This window comes from Stenella coeruleoalba (genome assembly GCF_951394435.1).
Source record: "Stenella coeruleoalba genome assembly, chromosome: X".
Classification (NCBI taxonomy): domain Eukaryota; kingdom Metazoa; phylum Chordata; class Mammalia; order Artiodactyla; family Delphinidae; genus Stenella; species Stenella coeruleoalba.
In genome coordinates, this window is record NC_137152.1 from 5,959,417 (window position 1) to 5,977,296 (window position 17,880).

The 17,880-nt window shown below is 44.2% G+C and overlaps 2 protein-coding genes across 10 annotated transcripts in view; one reads left to right on the forward strand and one right to left on the reverse strand.

The window, feature by feature from the left end:
* Positions 1–16,183, forward strand: part of LOC307180268 (uncharacterized protein) — a 524,184-nt gene extending 508,001 nt beyond the window's left edge. For 7 of the 9 annotated variants that reach the window (XM_079910422.1, XM_079910428.1, XM_079910424.1 and 4 more), the window contains 2 exons: positions 4,496–4,633; positions 15,689–16,183. In XM_079910422.1, the coding sequence (XP_079766548.1) occupies positions 4,496–4,633; positions 15,689–15,922 (372 nt within the window). In that variant the 3' untranslated portion in view covers positions 15,923–16,183. Of the gene's footprint in view, positions 1–4,495; positions 4,634–4,712; positions 4,808–15,688 lie in introns of all 9 variants that reach the window. The other 2 variants (XM_079910429.1, XR_013825710.1) reach the window with 2 other exon arrangements.
* ANOS1 (anosmin 1) overlaps positions 1–17,880 on the reverse strand; it is a 190,055-nt gene that overhangs the window by 6,524 nt on the left and 165,651 nt on the right. The window contains exons 9-12 of the mRNA XM_079910394.1: positions 13,345–13,491; positions 2,300–2,394; positions 979–1,150; positions 16–236 (exon numbers count right to left, since the gene is read on the reverse strand). Of these exons, the coding sequence (XP_079766520.1) occupies positions 16–236; positions 979–1,150; positions 2,300–2,394; positions 13,345–13,491 (635 nt within the window). The remainder of the gene's footprint in view (positions 1–15; positions 237–978; positions 1,151–2,299; positions 2,395–13,344; positions 13,492–17,880) is intronic.

Sequence of the window (17,880 nt, forward strand, 5' to 3'; positions counted from 1 at the left end):
GGGAGGGGCACCCACCGCCGGGAGGATCTGGGACTGCAGGATGAGGCTGTTGGGAAGGCCGTTCTGCCTGCTCTCGGTCGTGACCTCGGCCCACGTCACGTGGAAGCCAGTCACAGGCCGCTGGACGGTGGCCTTGCTCAGCTGCCAGGAGAAGCGCCCCGTGACGTTCGTGTCCTGGACCACAAAGGAGGCCGACAGGTTCTCGGGTTTGGCTTGCACTTTGGAATGAACGGGACCTGGAGCAGCGGGAAGAAGAAGGCCGGGTCAGGGGATGCAGAGCGCGAGAGGGGCCCTAGGCGGCAGGTACGTCCCGTGGGGTTCGGCCGGCCGCCTCGGGAGCGCGGGGTCAGACAGTCGCCCCGGCGAGCTGTGCAGAGGCAGCCTCAGCCCTGCCCCTTCGTGCCACGTGCTTCTGCTCCCTTGGGCACTACGTGGAGAGTCCTGCTTTGGGGGTGGAAGACAGAGGAAGAATTTTGGAATCTGGCGGGACCTGGCCACTTAGAGAACAGGAGCGACTGCAGTGAGACGGGTGAATATTCAAGGTACTACAAGAGTCGTCGGAAGTTACTAGAAGGCGCCCAGGGGTCTGCGTCTGAGAATAGCTGCCCCCGTTCTAGGAGAGGCTTGGGAAGGTAAAGACGGGGCGTTCGGAAAGCGTGTCGAGGTGACGCCCATGGCAGAGGGCCGGGATAAAAGTGAAATCATTTACATAAAGTGCGCCAAAGGACAAGCAGTACACAGACCCTCGGCTTCATTTCTAAAGGGCTGACATGCCAGCAAAGGCTGTCCGCCAGAGCTGCTGCAATGAGGATGTAATGCGTGCCTTCATACGTATGTTACCTCCCAACTGGGCCGTCACGCTGCCGTTTAGAAAGGGGGATACTTTGGGTTTGTAGGCTCTTGTGAAATGCGGTCTGGAAATGTGTACACAGTTGCCGACATCACAGCCGCAACCTTGGAAGTTTGCGTGAAACGTACCTGCGTCCCCGGGGCAGCTGACGTGCTTGTGGCTTTTGCCCTTCAGAGCAGAGCACGGTGGGGTCGTAAAGAAAACGGTTTCTGCTTTCAAGCGGCCCTTTGGCCGTGTGGGTTGGACGGTCACCTTGTATTTGCAGGAAAATGCCAGATCTTGAAGAATCATGTAATTTTCCTAGAGAGAGAGAGAGAGAATACACTAACAGTAAATCTCACGAGGGTACGAAATTGGCAGGAGAGGAAATCCTACCTCCACCAAGGCTGTCTCCCTATATATGGGACGTGTGCAACACGGCTTTCATAAAAAGTGCAAAGGAGACAGGGGCCCTGCTTTCATTTCTTACAACTGTGAGAGGCTCCCATGGCGTGGGACACAGGCTCCAGAACCCGACAGGACGGCAGCGCTAGGTGGGCGGCAGCGCGGTGGGTGACGCTGTAGACAGACACCTAAGTTGTTAATACAAAAAAAGCTAACTCGGGCTTCTCTGAGACACAGGCGTGCTTTAGCTGTGAGTGTTTCCTTAAGGAAAGGAAGACATTCTTGCGCTGTGTATTGCCTCCCCTGCTGGGAGGGCTGTGATTGCCACCGGGCGGAACTTTGCGATGAAACAGGATTACGAAAACCAGACTCAACTGCGGGCGGAGTGAGAGGCTGAGGGTATAACCTTACGCTAACGGGAGAGCTGACACTGACGGGCCTAACGAGCTTGTGCGAGGATTCTTCGCCTTTGGGTGTGGGGTGTGCGTGCCCGTTCTAGGGTGTAGTTGTCAGGGCTTCGTGTACATGTACGAGAGCTGCAGCAGGAGCATCTCTGGGACCCTTAAAGGCAGAACATCACAGGACGGGCCGTATCTTTCATTACCTGGACGAGTTGGTGGAAGTTAGGGATGCCGCAAAGGAGATGCTGAATGATAGTGTCGTATAGAAATTCCCTGGGGGAAATGAGGCCTTTTAGGTCATTGTGCCGAGTCAAAAATCCAGAAAACAATTCAGAGCTTTCGTGCAATTAAGATGAGACACCCAGAGGCTGGCAGCGTTTCCCCTGTGTCCTGGGAGCTCCCTGCAAGCTGTGTCCTGAATGTCTGCATCTCAGGGCCCGCCCTATGCTGACCGATGACGTGTGAGGTGGTGAAGGGCCGAGAGATGAGTGAACAGGTGACCCTGTGTCTCCCGCTCCCACCTGGTCATGGGTCCCATAGGGAGCCCCGTGAGGATGAGTTACCCACTGGACACACGGCCTGCACCTCTCTCTGTCCAGCTTTGTCCCCCGATCAGGTGAGTCTAGAAGCCGTTCAGAATCCGGCATTTCGGCCACCTCCTCACCTGGGTCACGCCCGAGGATGCCTCCGCCCCGGCGGATTCGTTGTGGGCACAGACTTCCGGAAACCACTGCACATGATACCGACTGACACCGGGATCTGTAAGGTCAACACCCATCAGCAAAAGAGAACAGTCTGCAAGTCACAGTGCACGCAGCCCCAAGTCCTGAAAGCACGACAGACCAGGAAGGAAGGACAGAGTCCTGCAGGTGATCCAGAATTGCGTACACCAGCCAGAGGAGGTGGTCTCCCAAAATTCTGACTAGAGTCAGGGGGAAAAAGCAATAAGCCATCAAAGGAAAAGCGAATTGCAATACGAGAACCGCACAGAAAAAAATAATTAGAAAAGTCATAGCAAAATGACTCCACAGAGGTCTTGAGAATAACCTTGCCATGGTGTCCACAGTCATAAATCCCCCAACGAAGGGTAGCACTCAGCAGCCGTTCTCCTATTTCCTAGGCTCTAACAGAGACTCATCTCAAGTCTCTGGATCCTACATTTTTCTGACGAGGCTGATGGAGAGGCTGTCAAGCCCAGGCAGGAACAAAAGCCTTTCCCTCAACTTGAAGACCTGGCCCTTCAGATGTGCTCCATCTCCAGCCTTGCTGTGACAGGGCCCCCTCATCAGAGGATACAGGGTGAACAGCCTCCCGGTGCCTTAACAGGAAGTGCATCCTTGCAGTGAGTGTGTGCGATCGCTACGGAAACGAGGCCTGCTCTCAAAGCCAGCCCAGCATACGGGCTCCTTAATCGTTTCCACTTCCAGCTGGAGCAGCGCGTTTTCTGCACGTGTCTTTACTTTGGCCGACCGAGTGGAAAAAAAGACACCGTGATGAGAAGCCGGTCACTGAGTGTGGGAAAGGAGGTCTGGGCCATCCTGGGCTTAATAATCACCCCAGTGTGTCCCCGGGTGTGAAAGGCATCGCTTCCCTGGGTGATTAGCATCTCGTCCGAATGCTCACGCCAAGTGTTTGATGGAGGTTTTCCGAGGGGAAAACTCTTGGATGAAATCGGGTGGTTCTGGTGGGAACTTGCTCTGAGCACTTTGGAACGAGAAAAGAACTTTCAATCTGAGAAAATAAACAGCAAGTGGGCACCAATGGTGTTTAGCTAAAAGGGGAACCCTCTGACTAGAGGTTTTTAACTCTTTACATGGCAGACATCAAGGGCTTTTTTTTAAGAAAAGAATTGCACGTTATACATTAAGGCTGAAGTCAGTCACTGAGTGAATTCAAATCCTTTCTTTCAACAAGTGGTGCTGCTCTAGGCATCGTAGTGAAATAAATAACATCCCAGGAGCAGCTGCTCTCACACCTCTTAAATCCTAAGGGGGCTGGACAAGTAATAAGGTGCATAAGTCAGGTCTCAGGTCGGAGGGAGATGAGCCTGCAGCTGACCACGGAGGGCGAGAGAGGTACGGCGTCCCGACAGAGGGTTGCGACTGTCACTAAAACGCTGGCGCAGCTCACAGAGGAGCTGACCTCGCAGGGGAACCTGGAAGGAGGTTGGCACTGGGCCTGGTCGGTGTGGATAGCGGGGGGCAGGGCACCGTCCCACACAACTGTCTGCCACGACGAAAGCTTCTGTATGTGGTGACCCCTCGTCACCACATTGCTGCTGCAGCTGAGGAATCAAATTCTTAAAGCACTGCAATCAATTTAAAATTCAGCGGCTCCACGGGGCTCGTGGCTCCCACATCGGACAGAGTAGCAAGTTCCAAAGTCGGGCACACGGCAGGGCTGACATTCCCTGGTCCGGAGCAGCCGGGGCTGGACTCCAGTTTGCTGCACTCCAGTGCTAGGACGTGTGATTGATACCCGTGGCTCCAGGTCTCCTAAGAACCCCACACACAGCTGACAGCACAACTGTGTTTCCCTAAGAGGACGCGCCGAGCGACACGTCGGAGCCCTCAGCCCTCAGCTCCGCCCTGCCCGAGTCCACGCCTGCTCTGGATCTGCCACCTCCGGGAAGAATTTCACCCAAGCCCAAGGCTTTCCAGGACGGCTCTGCGTTTCTGCCTTCAGCTGAGCTGTTCCCTGGAGGAGCTGGTGTTCCCAGCTTCCTGTCCCATGTAGATGCTTTTCAAACTCAGCGCTTCTAAAACCACACCCTTGATCCCTGCCCTCAATTGCCCTTGCGTTCAGCTTGCCTCTTATTTAATCACGCCTTTTCGTTTTCTGTATCTGTGACATCTTGCAGCCTTGCGGACCCTGCCGGGACCGCCCTCGCAGGGTGGCCGCTGCCCCGTGCAGACCAGCTGACCCAGAGCCCCTCCCCAGCACCTCCTCTGTGGGGCCCTCACACTCTGGGCCACCACCCTCGTCACCCCAGGGCCAGGTAGGTGGGGACAGCCCCTGAGCCAGAGCCAATCCTGACTAGCCAATCCTGAGACCATCTTGCCTTTCCTACTCGCCAGAGGAAAGGCTTCTGAGCACAGTTTCCTGCTTCCTGACCGACCCTGGTGCCTCCCCACGTGGCCCGAGTGGTGGGAGGGTCCACCTCCCGGGAGCCGTGAGTAACAAACTACCTTCTCAGTGGCCGTTGTCTCCGTTGCCTTCACCAGACCCGAATAAAACCCACTCCTTTAAGACATGATTAAAATGAACAGGCTGTCTTTTAAGCAGTCCTTCATGGCACTTTTTCAGACACATACACAGCAGTCCGCACTCTTCCAAGCTTAATCAAAAACTGGCATGCGTTTCTCATGCAGGTCTACACAATCGGTTCTCGTTATTCACACAAGTGAGGGTTTAGAAAATCACCGTGAATGCAGAATTAGCAAATCTGGGATGGCTGTTTCTTGGAGAAATACAGTGTTAGTTTCCCCGTGAGCTTCTGGTCACCACATTTTTGCCAGCCAGTCAATACATAATCTTATTTAATGTGTGTTTTTCTTTTTTAAAAACTTATTTAATAAAGTCATAATTAACTAATATTTCTTTACTTAAAAAACTCTAGTTGAAATTATTTTCATGATCCTGGGTAGCAGGACAGTAAACTTCTTTTGCTTTCAGCCTCACAATAACGCCTCCACTGTACCTTTTTTTTAATCCATCACCATCTCAAAACCGACAAATTTAGACACTTTTTTTTACCTTTTCGGAACTTCATCACACACTACCAATGTGACTCGCACCTCCCAGGCAGCCTCATGTATCCATCAGCAAAGGCAGCACTCCACCACTATGCTCGGGGCCACTTCAACCAGGACAAATCTCCAACAAAAAGCAAGGAAATGCAACACAACAGCCCAGAAACCCACGGCGCTAAACAGACCGGGCAAAGGATGTCGCCAGCGTGAGAGTGGAAACGAGAGGGCGGCGTCCCCTCAGCTTCAGGTGGGAACGTGTACGTGGGGCGACTCAAGCCCATCGCCACTCCCCGCACGAGCACCCCCACAAAGGACCACACAAGCGCCCCCCAGGACTGGTTAGGGGTTACAAATAAACCTTAGTGACTACACGAGTCTTCAAATACACACTCTGTGAGCATCCACTGTGTCTCCTTTCATTTTAAAATCAGTAGCATAAGGTAGCTTTTTTTTTTTTCTTTCGGTACGTGGGCCTCTCACTGTTGTGGCCTCTCCCGTTGCGGAGCACAGGCTCAGCGGCCACGGCTCATGGGCCCAGCCGCTCCGCAGCATGTGGGATCCTCCCGGACTAGGGCACGAACCCGTGTCCCCTGCATCGGCAGGCGGACTCTCAACCACTGCACCACCAGGGAAGCCCCCTCCCTCTTCCTAAACCCCTTGCCTCGGCTTCTGTCTCAAATCTCCCCGTGTTCTCCAGCTCCTCTGGGCACTCACTTGCACCGTCCTCTGCTGCATCGCCCCTCTTTGTGCTGAAACTGGAGTTCCTTCACGCCCGGTCCTGGTCCCTCTTCTCTCTAGCGGATCCCACCCTTATTAAAGAACTTATTCTTAAAGTCTCTGTTATTCTGGTCCAAGTGCTACTTTACAACTGTACAGTGTTTTACCTACAATAGTTGCTTACAGACACCTGTTTGCAGTGACTTTGCTTAGTTGTAAATAATACTGTTAGCTTGTTTCCATAGAAATATTCCGGTGAATTACTAGTAAATAAGCAAGCCAGGGAGAAAAGTGCTTCTGACTAATCCTTATTTTGAATAAACAGAGACTAAAAAAATAATAGAAAAGATCAAAGAAACTAAAAAGCTGGTTCTTTGAAAAGATAAACAAAGTTGATAAACCTTTAGCCAGAGTCATCAAGAAGAAAAAGGGAGAAGGCTCAAATCAATAAAATTAGAAATGAAGAAGGAGAAGTTATAACCAACACCAGAGAAATAGAATCCTAAGAGACTACTACAAGCAACTGTATGCCAATAAAACAGACAACCTAGAAGAAATGGACAAACTCCTAGAGAGGTACAGTCTCCCAAGACTGAACCAGGAAGAAGTAGGAAGTATGAACAGACCAATTACCAGTACTGAAATTGAAACTGTGATTAAAAAACTCCCAACGACCAGAGTCCAGGACCAGATGGCTTCACAGGCAAATTCTGTCAAACATTTAGAGAAGAGTTAATACCTGTGCTTCTGAAACCGTTCCAAAAAACTGCAGAGGAAGGAACACATCCGAATTAATTCTGTGAGGCCACCATCACCCTGATACCAAAACCGGCCAAAGATACCACAAAAAAAGAAAATTATAGGCCAGTACCTTTGATGAACATAGATGCAAAAATCCTCAACAAAATAGTAGCGAACCGAATCCAACAGTATATTAAATGGATCATACACCATGATCAAGTGGGATTTATCCCAGGGATGCAAGGATTTTTCAATATCCTCAAATCAATCAGTGTGATACACCATATTAACAAACTGAAGAGTAAAAACCATATGATCATCTCAATAGATGCAGAAAAAGCTTTTGATAAAATTCAACATCAATTTCTGATGAAAACTCTCCAGAAAGTGGGCATAGAGGGAACCTACCTCAACATAATGAAGACCATATATGACAAAACCACAGCTAACATCATACTCAACGGTGAAAAGCTGAAAGCATTTCCTGCAAGGTCAGGAACAAGACAAGAATGCCTACTCTTGCCACTTTTACTTAACATAGTTTTGGAAGTCCTAGCAACGGCAATCAGAGAAGAAAGGGAATCCAGATTGGAAAGGAAGATGTAAAACTGTCACTGCTTGCATATGACATGATACCATACATTAAGAAAGCCCTTAAGATACTACCAGAATACTACTAGAGCTCATCGGTGAATTCAGTAAAGTTGCAGGATACAAACTTAATATACAGAAATCTGTTGCATTTCTACACACTACAACAAACTATCAGAAAGAGAAATTAAGGAAACAATCCCATTTACCATTGCATCAAAAAGAATAAAATACCATTCATACTCTGGTTTCTCTTCAGATCATATAAATCTTTTGCCTTTTACTAAAGATTTCCATGGAGAGGGGGAAAGAAAAATAAGAATAAGATACCTAGGAATAAACCTACCTGAAGAGGCAAAAGACCTGTACTCCAAAAGCTATAGGATGCTGATGAAAGAAACTGAAGCTGACAGAGATGGACAGTTATACCATATTGTTGGACTGGAAGAATCAATATTGTTATAATAACCATACTACCCAAGGCAATCTACAGATTCAATGCAATCCCTATCAAATTACCAATGGCATTTTTCAAAGAACTAGACCAAAACATTTAAAAATGTCTGTGAAACACAAAAGACCTCAACATAGCCACAACAATCTTGAGAAAAAGAACAGAGCTGGAGAAATCACAGCTCCCTGACTTCAGACTATACTACAAAGCTACAGTAAATACTAAGGTACTGGCAGAAAAACAGAAATATAGATCAATGGAACAGGATAGAAAGTCCAGAAATAAACCCACACACTTATGGTCAATTAATCTATGACAAAGGAGGCAAGAATATACACTGGAGAAAAGACAGTCTCTTCAATAAGTGGTGCTGGGAAAACTGACCAGCTACATGTAAAAGAAGGAAATTAGAACATTCTCTAACACGATACACAAAAATAAACTCAAAATGGCTTAAAGACTAAAATATAAGTCATGACACCATAAAACTCCTAGGATAGAGTATTGGCAAAATATTCCCTTAATAAATTGTACAAACGTTTTCTTACGTCAGTCTCCCAAGGCAATAGAAATAAAACCAAAATAAACAAATGGGACCTATTCAAAATTACAAGCTTTTGCACAGAAAGGAAACCATAAACAAAATAAAAAGATATCCTATGCAATGGGAGAAAATATTTGCAAATGATGCAATCAACAAGGGTTTAATTTCCAAAATATACAAACAGCTCGTAGAGTTTAATAACAAGAAAACAATCCAATCCAAAAATGGGCAGAAGACCTAAATAGACATTTCTCCAAAGAAGACATACAGATGGTCAATAGGCACATGAAAAGATGCTCATTATCGCTAATTATTAGAGAGACGCAAATCAAAACTACAGTGAGGTACCACCTCACACCAGTCAGAATGGCGATCATTAAAAAGTCTACAAATAATAAATGCTGGAGAGGATGTGGAGAAAAGTGAATCCTCCTACACTGTTGGTGGGAATGTAAACTGGTGCAGCCACTATGGAGAACAGTATGGAGTTTCCTCAAAAAACTAAAAATAGCACTACCATAAGATCCAGCAATCCCAGTCCTGGGCATATATCCAGACAAAACTATAATTTAAAAAGATACATGCACCCCTGTGTTTGTAGCAGCACTACTTACACTAGCCAAGACATGGAAGCAACCTAAGTGTCCATCAACAGATGAATGGATAAAGAAGATGTGGTACAAATATACAATGGAATATTACTCAGCCATAAAAAAGAATGAAGTTATGCCATTTGCAGCAACATGGATGGACCTAGAGATTGTCATACTGAGTGAAGTAGGTCAGACAGAGAAAGACAAATATCATGATGTCACTTATATGTGAATGTAAAAAAAATTATAAAAATAAAATTACTTACAAAAAGAAACAGACTCACAGACTTAGAAAAGAAACTTATGATTACCAGAGGGCAAAGGGGGTGGGGGAGGGATAAATTAGGAGTTTGGGATTAGCAGATACAAATGACTGTATATAAAGTAGATAAACAACAACGTCCTACTTTATAGCACAGGGAACTATATTCAATATATTCTAATAACCTATAATGGAAAAGGATGTGGAAAAGAATAGACATATATATATGTAATACTGAATCACTTTACTGTATACCTGAAACTAACACAACATTGTAAATCAACTAATACCTCAATAAAAAGTTCTTTGTTTTGGGGGAAGAAAGAGGGAAAGAAAAATGAAAGGACATTGATGCCCTACACTAGCTGCTTACAACAATAACCAAATCTGGGTAAAAGGTAGAGAAAGATGAAACAGTATAACTCCTAGGAGATAAGGAGAGTATCTTTGTGACCCTGGCATAAGCAAAGATTTCTTAAACAAAGAGCGGTAAGCCTCAAGGAAACAAAATGATGAACTGATAATCTCTAAAAGTAAGAACTATTAAGAATGTGAAAAAAATGAAAGTAGAAAATACTAAGATGAAACCAGCAGATGACTCATATACTCCACATATAAAGGACTCTTGCAGGACAGGCTGGCTAAACAGTTGAAAAGTGCTTTGAAAAACAGGAGCTCCATTGCCAGTAAACTTATGAAAAGGTGTTCAACGCCTGGATGACCAGAAGAATGCACATTCAAACAGCACTGAGCCATCACGTCACACGTACCAGAAAGGCTGGCTCAACTGAGAAAGACAGAACATGCCTCATGGGGGAAAGCATGTGGGGCTGTGGGGACCATCTTACCCTCCTGGTGGGAATGTGCATTGGTCCAGCCACTTTGGAAATTCTCAGCATCTTCTAAATGTCATCATCCTTATGACCTAAGAATCCCACCCTCTGTGGGGGAATAGGTACACATGTACATCAACAGACATGTATTCATAGGCTCTTCACAGCAGGGCCATTCTGAATAGCCCATCCCTGGAACAAACCAAATCTCCATCAACTGCTGTACCAGGGACAACTATGCAGTGATATAAATGGATGAATCACGGCTTCCTGCAACAGGATGGACGGGTTTCCCACATGCAGTGTTCACTGTGAGAAGACTGATGCAAACTGTATGATTCCATCTGTATACATTCAAATACACGTAAAACAAATCTTCAATTTTAGAAGCCAGGAAATGGTGGTCACTATTCTGTGCTTAAGATGTTTGCACCTCCCGTGTGTGTACATTTTCATTTCCTTACATGAGATGTGTACATTTTCAGTATTACATTAATATGTTGTTTTATTAATATGTCATATTGACATACAATTCTAATTTGAAATTGATAAATACAGTCATCCTTTGGTACCCACTGGAGAGTGGGGATTGGATCCACACCCTGGATACCAAATTCCAGGCTGCTCGAGTCCCACAGTTAGCCCTTCGTATCTGGGGGTTCTGCACGCTCGGATTCAACCAACTGCCAATCTTAAACATTGCACAAAATCCACAGTTGGTTGGATTCACAGATACAGAACCCACTGATGTGGAGGGCGTGACTGTACAACAGATCAAATAACCCACTGATGTGGAGGGCTTGACTGTACAATAGATCAAATAAATTTTATAATTTAATATTAACTTAAAACTATCATTAAATGTCATAATATGGATATATTAACATATAATTTTATAATTAATATTCAATAAAAAAATTTAAATTAACATATGATAGTATCGTAATAAAACATTAACATGATTGGTAATGTTATTTTAGCTAGAGAATGAATTTCAGCAGCTTGGAAGAAAATTCTGGAACAAGAAGAGCTCCAACACCAATATCCCCAATGGCTCGTGAGCCGATACTCTGAGTAAAATAGCATTTCAGAAAAATAAGAATTTTAAAAACTGAATTCTTGAAACAATCTATTGTTTTTTGCTTAAAATAGAGTTTATGTCTTAAAATGCACAGAAGTGATAAATATAAAAACGTATGTCAAGTAACTCTAAAAATACTATTCTAAGAGTACAGAAAACAAGGAAACAAAAGGAATTTATCCCAAAGATAAAGAGAAAAAAGAATCTATTCTAAGGGTGACTGTTCATTGCGGTATTGACTATAAGATGGAAATTCTGAAGGCAGCTAAATGTGTGACTATAGTGGAATCATTATGGCATAATATCTATCAAGGCAGCCATTTTAAAATGTTATTAAAAATACCAACAATACAGAATGCAAATTAGTATTTTATGAAAATGTGCTTTACAAACACACACATATACATATAAAACAACTGAGTGAGAAACAGGTATAGGAGACTTCTGAAAGAAAATCCAGTAAAATGCTATTTCTATGAAATGATACTGAGAAGAGAATCGGCTCTTTTATTCTGTTTTCCAAATTATTTGCATTATAGGTCTTCTAATTTAGAACAAGAATTTACAGTGCAAGATAATGACTGTCTCAAGTGTTTGGGACACAAGATCAACCTTCTTAGGAAAGACATGAAGACAGGTTAATATCCCTGAAATGATCAAATGTAAGCAGCAGATTTCAGTATGGGATACAGATTCCTGGGAATCAGAGGCAACCCGTTCAGACTTCAGAAGAGCAAGGCATTTAATAATAATTTTTTAAAAAGCATGTGTTTTGTTCAGCTACCATTTCCTTAATATCAATAGTGTGGCTCGACGGTGACGTTTGCACAAGCACCCTTACATCACAGCGCTCTTCAATGCAAACAACAAATATAAAACTCTTAAAGGAAAACACAGGCAGAACACTCTCTGACATAAATCCCAGCAAAATCGTTTTGATCCACCTCCTAGATTAATGAAAATAAAAACAAAAATAAACAAATGGGACCTAATTAAACTTAAAAGCTTTTGCACAGTAAAGGAAACCATAAACAAAATGAAAAGACAACCTACGGAATGGAAGAAAATATTTGCAAACAATGTGACTGACGAGGCATTAATCTCTAAAATATACAGACAATTCACACAGCTCAATATCATGAAAACAAACAACCCAGTGAAAAAAATGGGCAGAAAACCTAAATAGACAGTTCTCCAAAGACATACAGATGGCCAAGAGGCACATGAAAAGATGCTCAACATTGCTAATTATCAGAGAAATGCAAATCAAAACTACAATGAGGTATCACCGCACCCCAGTCAGAATGGCCATCATCAAAAAGTCTACAAACAATAAATGCTGGAGAGGGTGTGGAGAAAAGGGAACACTCCTGCACTGCTGGTGGGAATGTAAATTGATACAGCCGCTATGGAGAACAGTGTGGAGGTTCCTTAAAAAACTACAAATAGAACTACCATACGACCCAGCAATCCCACTCCTGGGCATATATCCTGAGAAAACCATAATTCAAAAAGAGTCATGTACCACAATGTTCACTGCAGCTCTATTTACAATAGCCAGGACATGGAAGCAACCTAACTGTCCACCAACAGATGAATGGCTATAGAAGATGTGGTACATATATACAATGGAATATTACTCAGTGATAAAAAAGAATGAAATAATGCCATTTGCAGCAACGTGAATGGACCTGGAGATGATCATACTAAGTGAAGTCAGACAGAGAAAGACAAATATCATATGACGTCACTTATGTGCAGAATCTTACAAAAAATGACACAAATGAACTTATTTACAAGGCAAAAACAGACTCACAGACTCAGAAAACAAACTTATGGTTACCAAAGGGGAAGGGTGGCCGGGAGGGATAAATTGGGAGATTGGGATTGACATATACACACTACTGTATATAAAATCGATAACTAATAAGGACCTACTGTGTAGCACAGGGAACTCTGCTCAGTATTCTGTAATAACCTAAATGGGAAAAGAATTTGAAAAAGAATACACGAGTGTATGTGTAAAACTGAATCACTTTGCTGTACACCTGAAACTAACAGAACACTGTTAATCAACTCGACTCCAATAGAAACTACAACTTAGCAAGAACAACGACAAGTAAACAGAAGCACCTGCCCACCTTCGGTCTTCTTCCAGTACACCTTCACTTGCAGCTGGCTGTCTTGATAGAGCGGAGCTCCGATTTCCAGGAGGCGAGTGGGCCGTCGTCTTTGAAACGGAGGCTGTATCTGCATCACACTTTTTCTAGTTTTCCCAAGTTGTTCTTCTGCAACAAAGCACGACATTCTGATTTACTTGTTAAAAATAAGTCTGTAACCTGATAGTAATCCCAGTGTATTTAATTTCACTCTGCTATTCATCCATATTTACTGCCTGATTTTTAAAGTAAAATGTAACGTGACTACACGTTCCTTCCAGCTCAAGTTGACGACACCTCCCCCTTCATCACACGCTGGAATGCATACCTAAAAGGAGACTGTGTACATTACACGGGATCCCCCGAACTTAAATTGGGAATCAACATACATTCACCAGCCCGGAAAGATGCTCTGATTTCAGTAACAGGTGGAAGTAGTATTTCTCACAATAGATAGACTTTTGTGCGGTTATGAAGTAAATGAAGTCGTATTAAAATACCATTTCATGAAAACAGTATAGGCAGCTTTTCACAGATACCAGCATGTTATGTTCCTCCATCTTTAGAGAGCCAGGTGAGAATTTATACGGCTTAGCAGGACGTATACCCCAAATCCCTGCCCTCAGATCTCTCCTTTACCAGTTCACTTATTTTACAAGTTGTACGTTTAGAAATTCCGTCCTTGGAGACAAGACTTTTCTGCTTTCAGAATTCCAAGTAGCCCTTTGAGAGAGAACAGCTTAAGCTGTATTGATTATAAAGCAGTCAGAAATGTGTTATCAAAACTTTTCCAATAGAGCTGTGAGGTCTGCATTCTTGAGAAGGTGGGAGGAAGAGGGAGAGATGAGGATGAATGCAGAGAAATGCTGACCTGCGGTGAATCAGGAGAAGGAAAGGAAAACTGAGGACCCAGAAGAAAAAGTACATCGACTGTGTACTTCTCCTTACCGGGTTGTGCCTGGCAAACCATCCATGCGATGGAGCTGATTAAAAGGAATGGGAGAGTTACATTAGTTGGTACTTACATTTTAAATAATTCAAATGAATGTTTGGATAACTCTGACATTTATTAGGTTAAGGATTCTGCACCCAATAGCACTGTGTGTATGAGGGGTTCCCCATACCACCGATTCTCAGACCCCAGCGGGGTGTCCTACAGTTCAACTCAGTTGTGACAGTTTCTCCCTGCAGACAGCATCAGATCCCACAGGGTAAGGGCTCAGTGCTGCAAGACTGCGCCCCCCGCCCGCTTCAGATGCGAGTCACGAGTCCAGGTTGGCAGCAGTGCTTCTGATGACCTGCTGTAGATGGGGGGGTTCCAGAGACCCCTTCCTCGGATTCAAATAACTTGCAAGAGCAATTCACAGAACTCAGAGAAAAATTTTACTTGATAGATTACCCGTTTATAATAAAAGGATATAACTCAGCAACCTAAGTGTCCATCGACAGAGGAATGGATAAAGATGCAGTACATATATACAGTGGAATACTACTCAGCCATCAAAAAGAATGAAATAATGCCATTTACAGCCACATGGATGCCCCTAGAGATGATCATACTGAGTGAAGTAAGTCAGACGGAGAAAGATAAATATCATATGGTATCACTTAGATGTGGCATCTAAAATACGACAGAAATGAACTTATCTACAAAACAGAAACATACTCACAGACATAGAGAACAAACTTATGGTTACCACAGGGGAAAGGGGGGAAGCAGAAGGATAAATTAGGAGTTTGAGATTAACATATACACACTACTCTATATAGAAGAGATAACCAACAAGCACCTGCTGTATAGCAGAGGGAAATATACTCAATATTTTGTAATAACCTATAATGGAAAATAATCTGAACAAGAATAGGTGCATGTGTATAACTGAATCACTGTGCTGTATACCTGAAACTAACACAACACTGTAAATCAACTATACTTCAATTTAAAAAAAGAAACAACACAAAACCACAGACAACAGTAACAAAAAAGACTGTTCTAGGGATGAGGATCTATAACGTAGAAAAACTTGTATAGAAATGTTCACATCAGTATTGCTTGTCATGTAAGCCCATATTTAGCTCACGTAAACAAGAACATCTGTCTTCAAAGTTTATCATGCCTAAGCATAAAATTTGATTTGGATATATGAAAAGTGAGTGGGAAAAGAAGGATCTAAGTCAGGAAGAGGCAGATGGAAGCGATGCACACGGCAGGGTGTGGGGAAAGGGGGCGGAGCTTCCACGTCTGAGGGTCTAAGGGAGCCCCTCCCCCAGCATGCGTTCACCACCGCGGAAGCTCTCTGAACCCCGTCTTTCTGGATTTTTACAGAGGCGTCATCACACGGGCGTGCTGATTAAATTACTAGCCGCTGATGGCAAACCTCCGTCCTCAGCTCGCAGGTGGAGGTGGGCGTTCTGGGGGCCAGGAATGTGCCGAGACCGGATAGCAGGAGGCGCTGCTTCCCAGCCTGCAGACGCCAGCGCAGCGAGCCTGGAGCCCAGAGGAGGGCCTGGGACGCGGAGCCCTCAGAAGGCTCCGCCCCCAAACGCATCCCTTTCTTGACACCACCCGGCGGTTAAAGAATCCTGCTGCTTACACCTAAAGCATGTTTCTTTTAAAGAATTAAAGGCTTCAGATTTTCACAAGCCCGTTTATGCTTCTAATTCCTTGAAGAACCTGTGATGGGAAGAAGTCGCCAGCAGACTACCAAGACAGTTTAAAAAAACCGTGTTTAATCTCTCTGTAAATTGTCTTCCTGCTGTCTTTTATATGCCATGGAAACATTCATTTCTCATTACAGACGTAAGGACGTGTGAATATATATATATATATATATATATATATATATATATGTATATACACACACACATATATATATGTATATATCTCAAGATCGAATCTTTGCTGCTTTACTGAATATTTCCAGCACAGACACGCATGGACATGCCCCATCCCCCATGTAGGGACAGACGTGACAGTTCAGTCCTGGGAGGACGTCCTTGACTCGGAGTGTGTCCTCCACTTTCAGCAGGAAACAAAAATGGAATAAAATTCATTCCTTCACATTCTGAAGAGGTATGAGGTCTGATTTATTTATACTCTTTAATACTCCTGAAAGTTAAAAGAATTGAGTGACTATGCTATTTCTCCAGATGTCAAAACTCTGATTACCTTTTCAGATTGAGAGATTCAGAGTATTTTCTCTCCACTCCATTTTTATTTTGGAGAGCTGGAAGCATATTCCAGTTGCATGAGGCAACTAGAAAAAACATTTGGAATCTGTCAACCCTGGAAATACTCCTCCTACCTCCAAAACAGCAAGTTACATTTCCATTAAAGATAGTATTATGTCTTTCCTCCTTCAAGGGACCCTTTCATAAAACTATGAACATTCAGGCTTTGCTTGCATCGAAATATTTATCATTAATACACCTGGCACCCCGCAGACCTGGAAAAATATAATTCAAAAAAGAATTTATATGCTGACATTTACTACACTCATTCCTATAAAATATAATTTCCCTTGTTTATACTATAAAGTTGTAGTTATTCCTTACTTCTAGTTGCTTCATGATGAAATATAGTGTTCTTGTAAAAGTCATATACTAGTGTTTACGAGATTATAGATCAACACTGGGTTCTAAAGAACATCCTGACACGTATTCAGCTATATCCTGCCTCATCCTTTGTAAAACAGTCTCTTGTGTCGGCTACGCTGACACTCAAATAACATGTATTATGACAGGTACTTTGCACTATCACTTCTTATTTTATTTTTCTGAATCCGCAGGACAGGCATCAGTTAATCCTAGCATAAAGTGGCCTTTGGTAGGTTAACTGTCACGTCTCTTTATTGGTCAGGTAAAACGTTACCTCATTGTACAAGATGATTAGAAAGTGACCGTAACACTCGGCACCAGCGTCTTGCGGGAACAGGAGTTGGTTGCGTGCGCAGGTGAGAGCGGGAACAACTGACTGGTTTGCTTTCACAGGAGTTCCTGAAGCAGTGCTCCAGGCCACGCCTAGGCTTCTGGAGCACTTGGGCTCTGACGGCTGCCGTGGGCACACAGGCGGACAGTCCCTGTTCTCTGACCTAGATGAGACCTTAGTTGAGCGGATGTACTTTCCAAGGGATAGGTCTAGACCCCACAGACTGGAATCTGTCGTGTGCAAAAGGAAGGACGCTTCCACCGGAGATTCCAGAGGACAGGGGAAGACACTCAGGGGTGAAGGACAGATGTGTTTGTATCTGGGGGGATCTGAGTGGCTCACTGAGAGGGAAGAATTCAGTCTATGTGATGCCTAATGGCTTAAAGTGAGAGAGAAGGGTTTGTAATCATACCCGAGAGGAAGGGAGAGGGAGCTAATTAAAGAGGATCTCACCAGGTGTGTGTGGGGAGATGCCCCAGGAAGAAGGAGAAAGCCCTAGATGTGCTCTGGAGACCCAGAGTCTGTAACAGTTGTGTCTGTGGGCTGGACCATGAAGAGATTCTCGATGACATGACTTCAACAATGGCAAG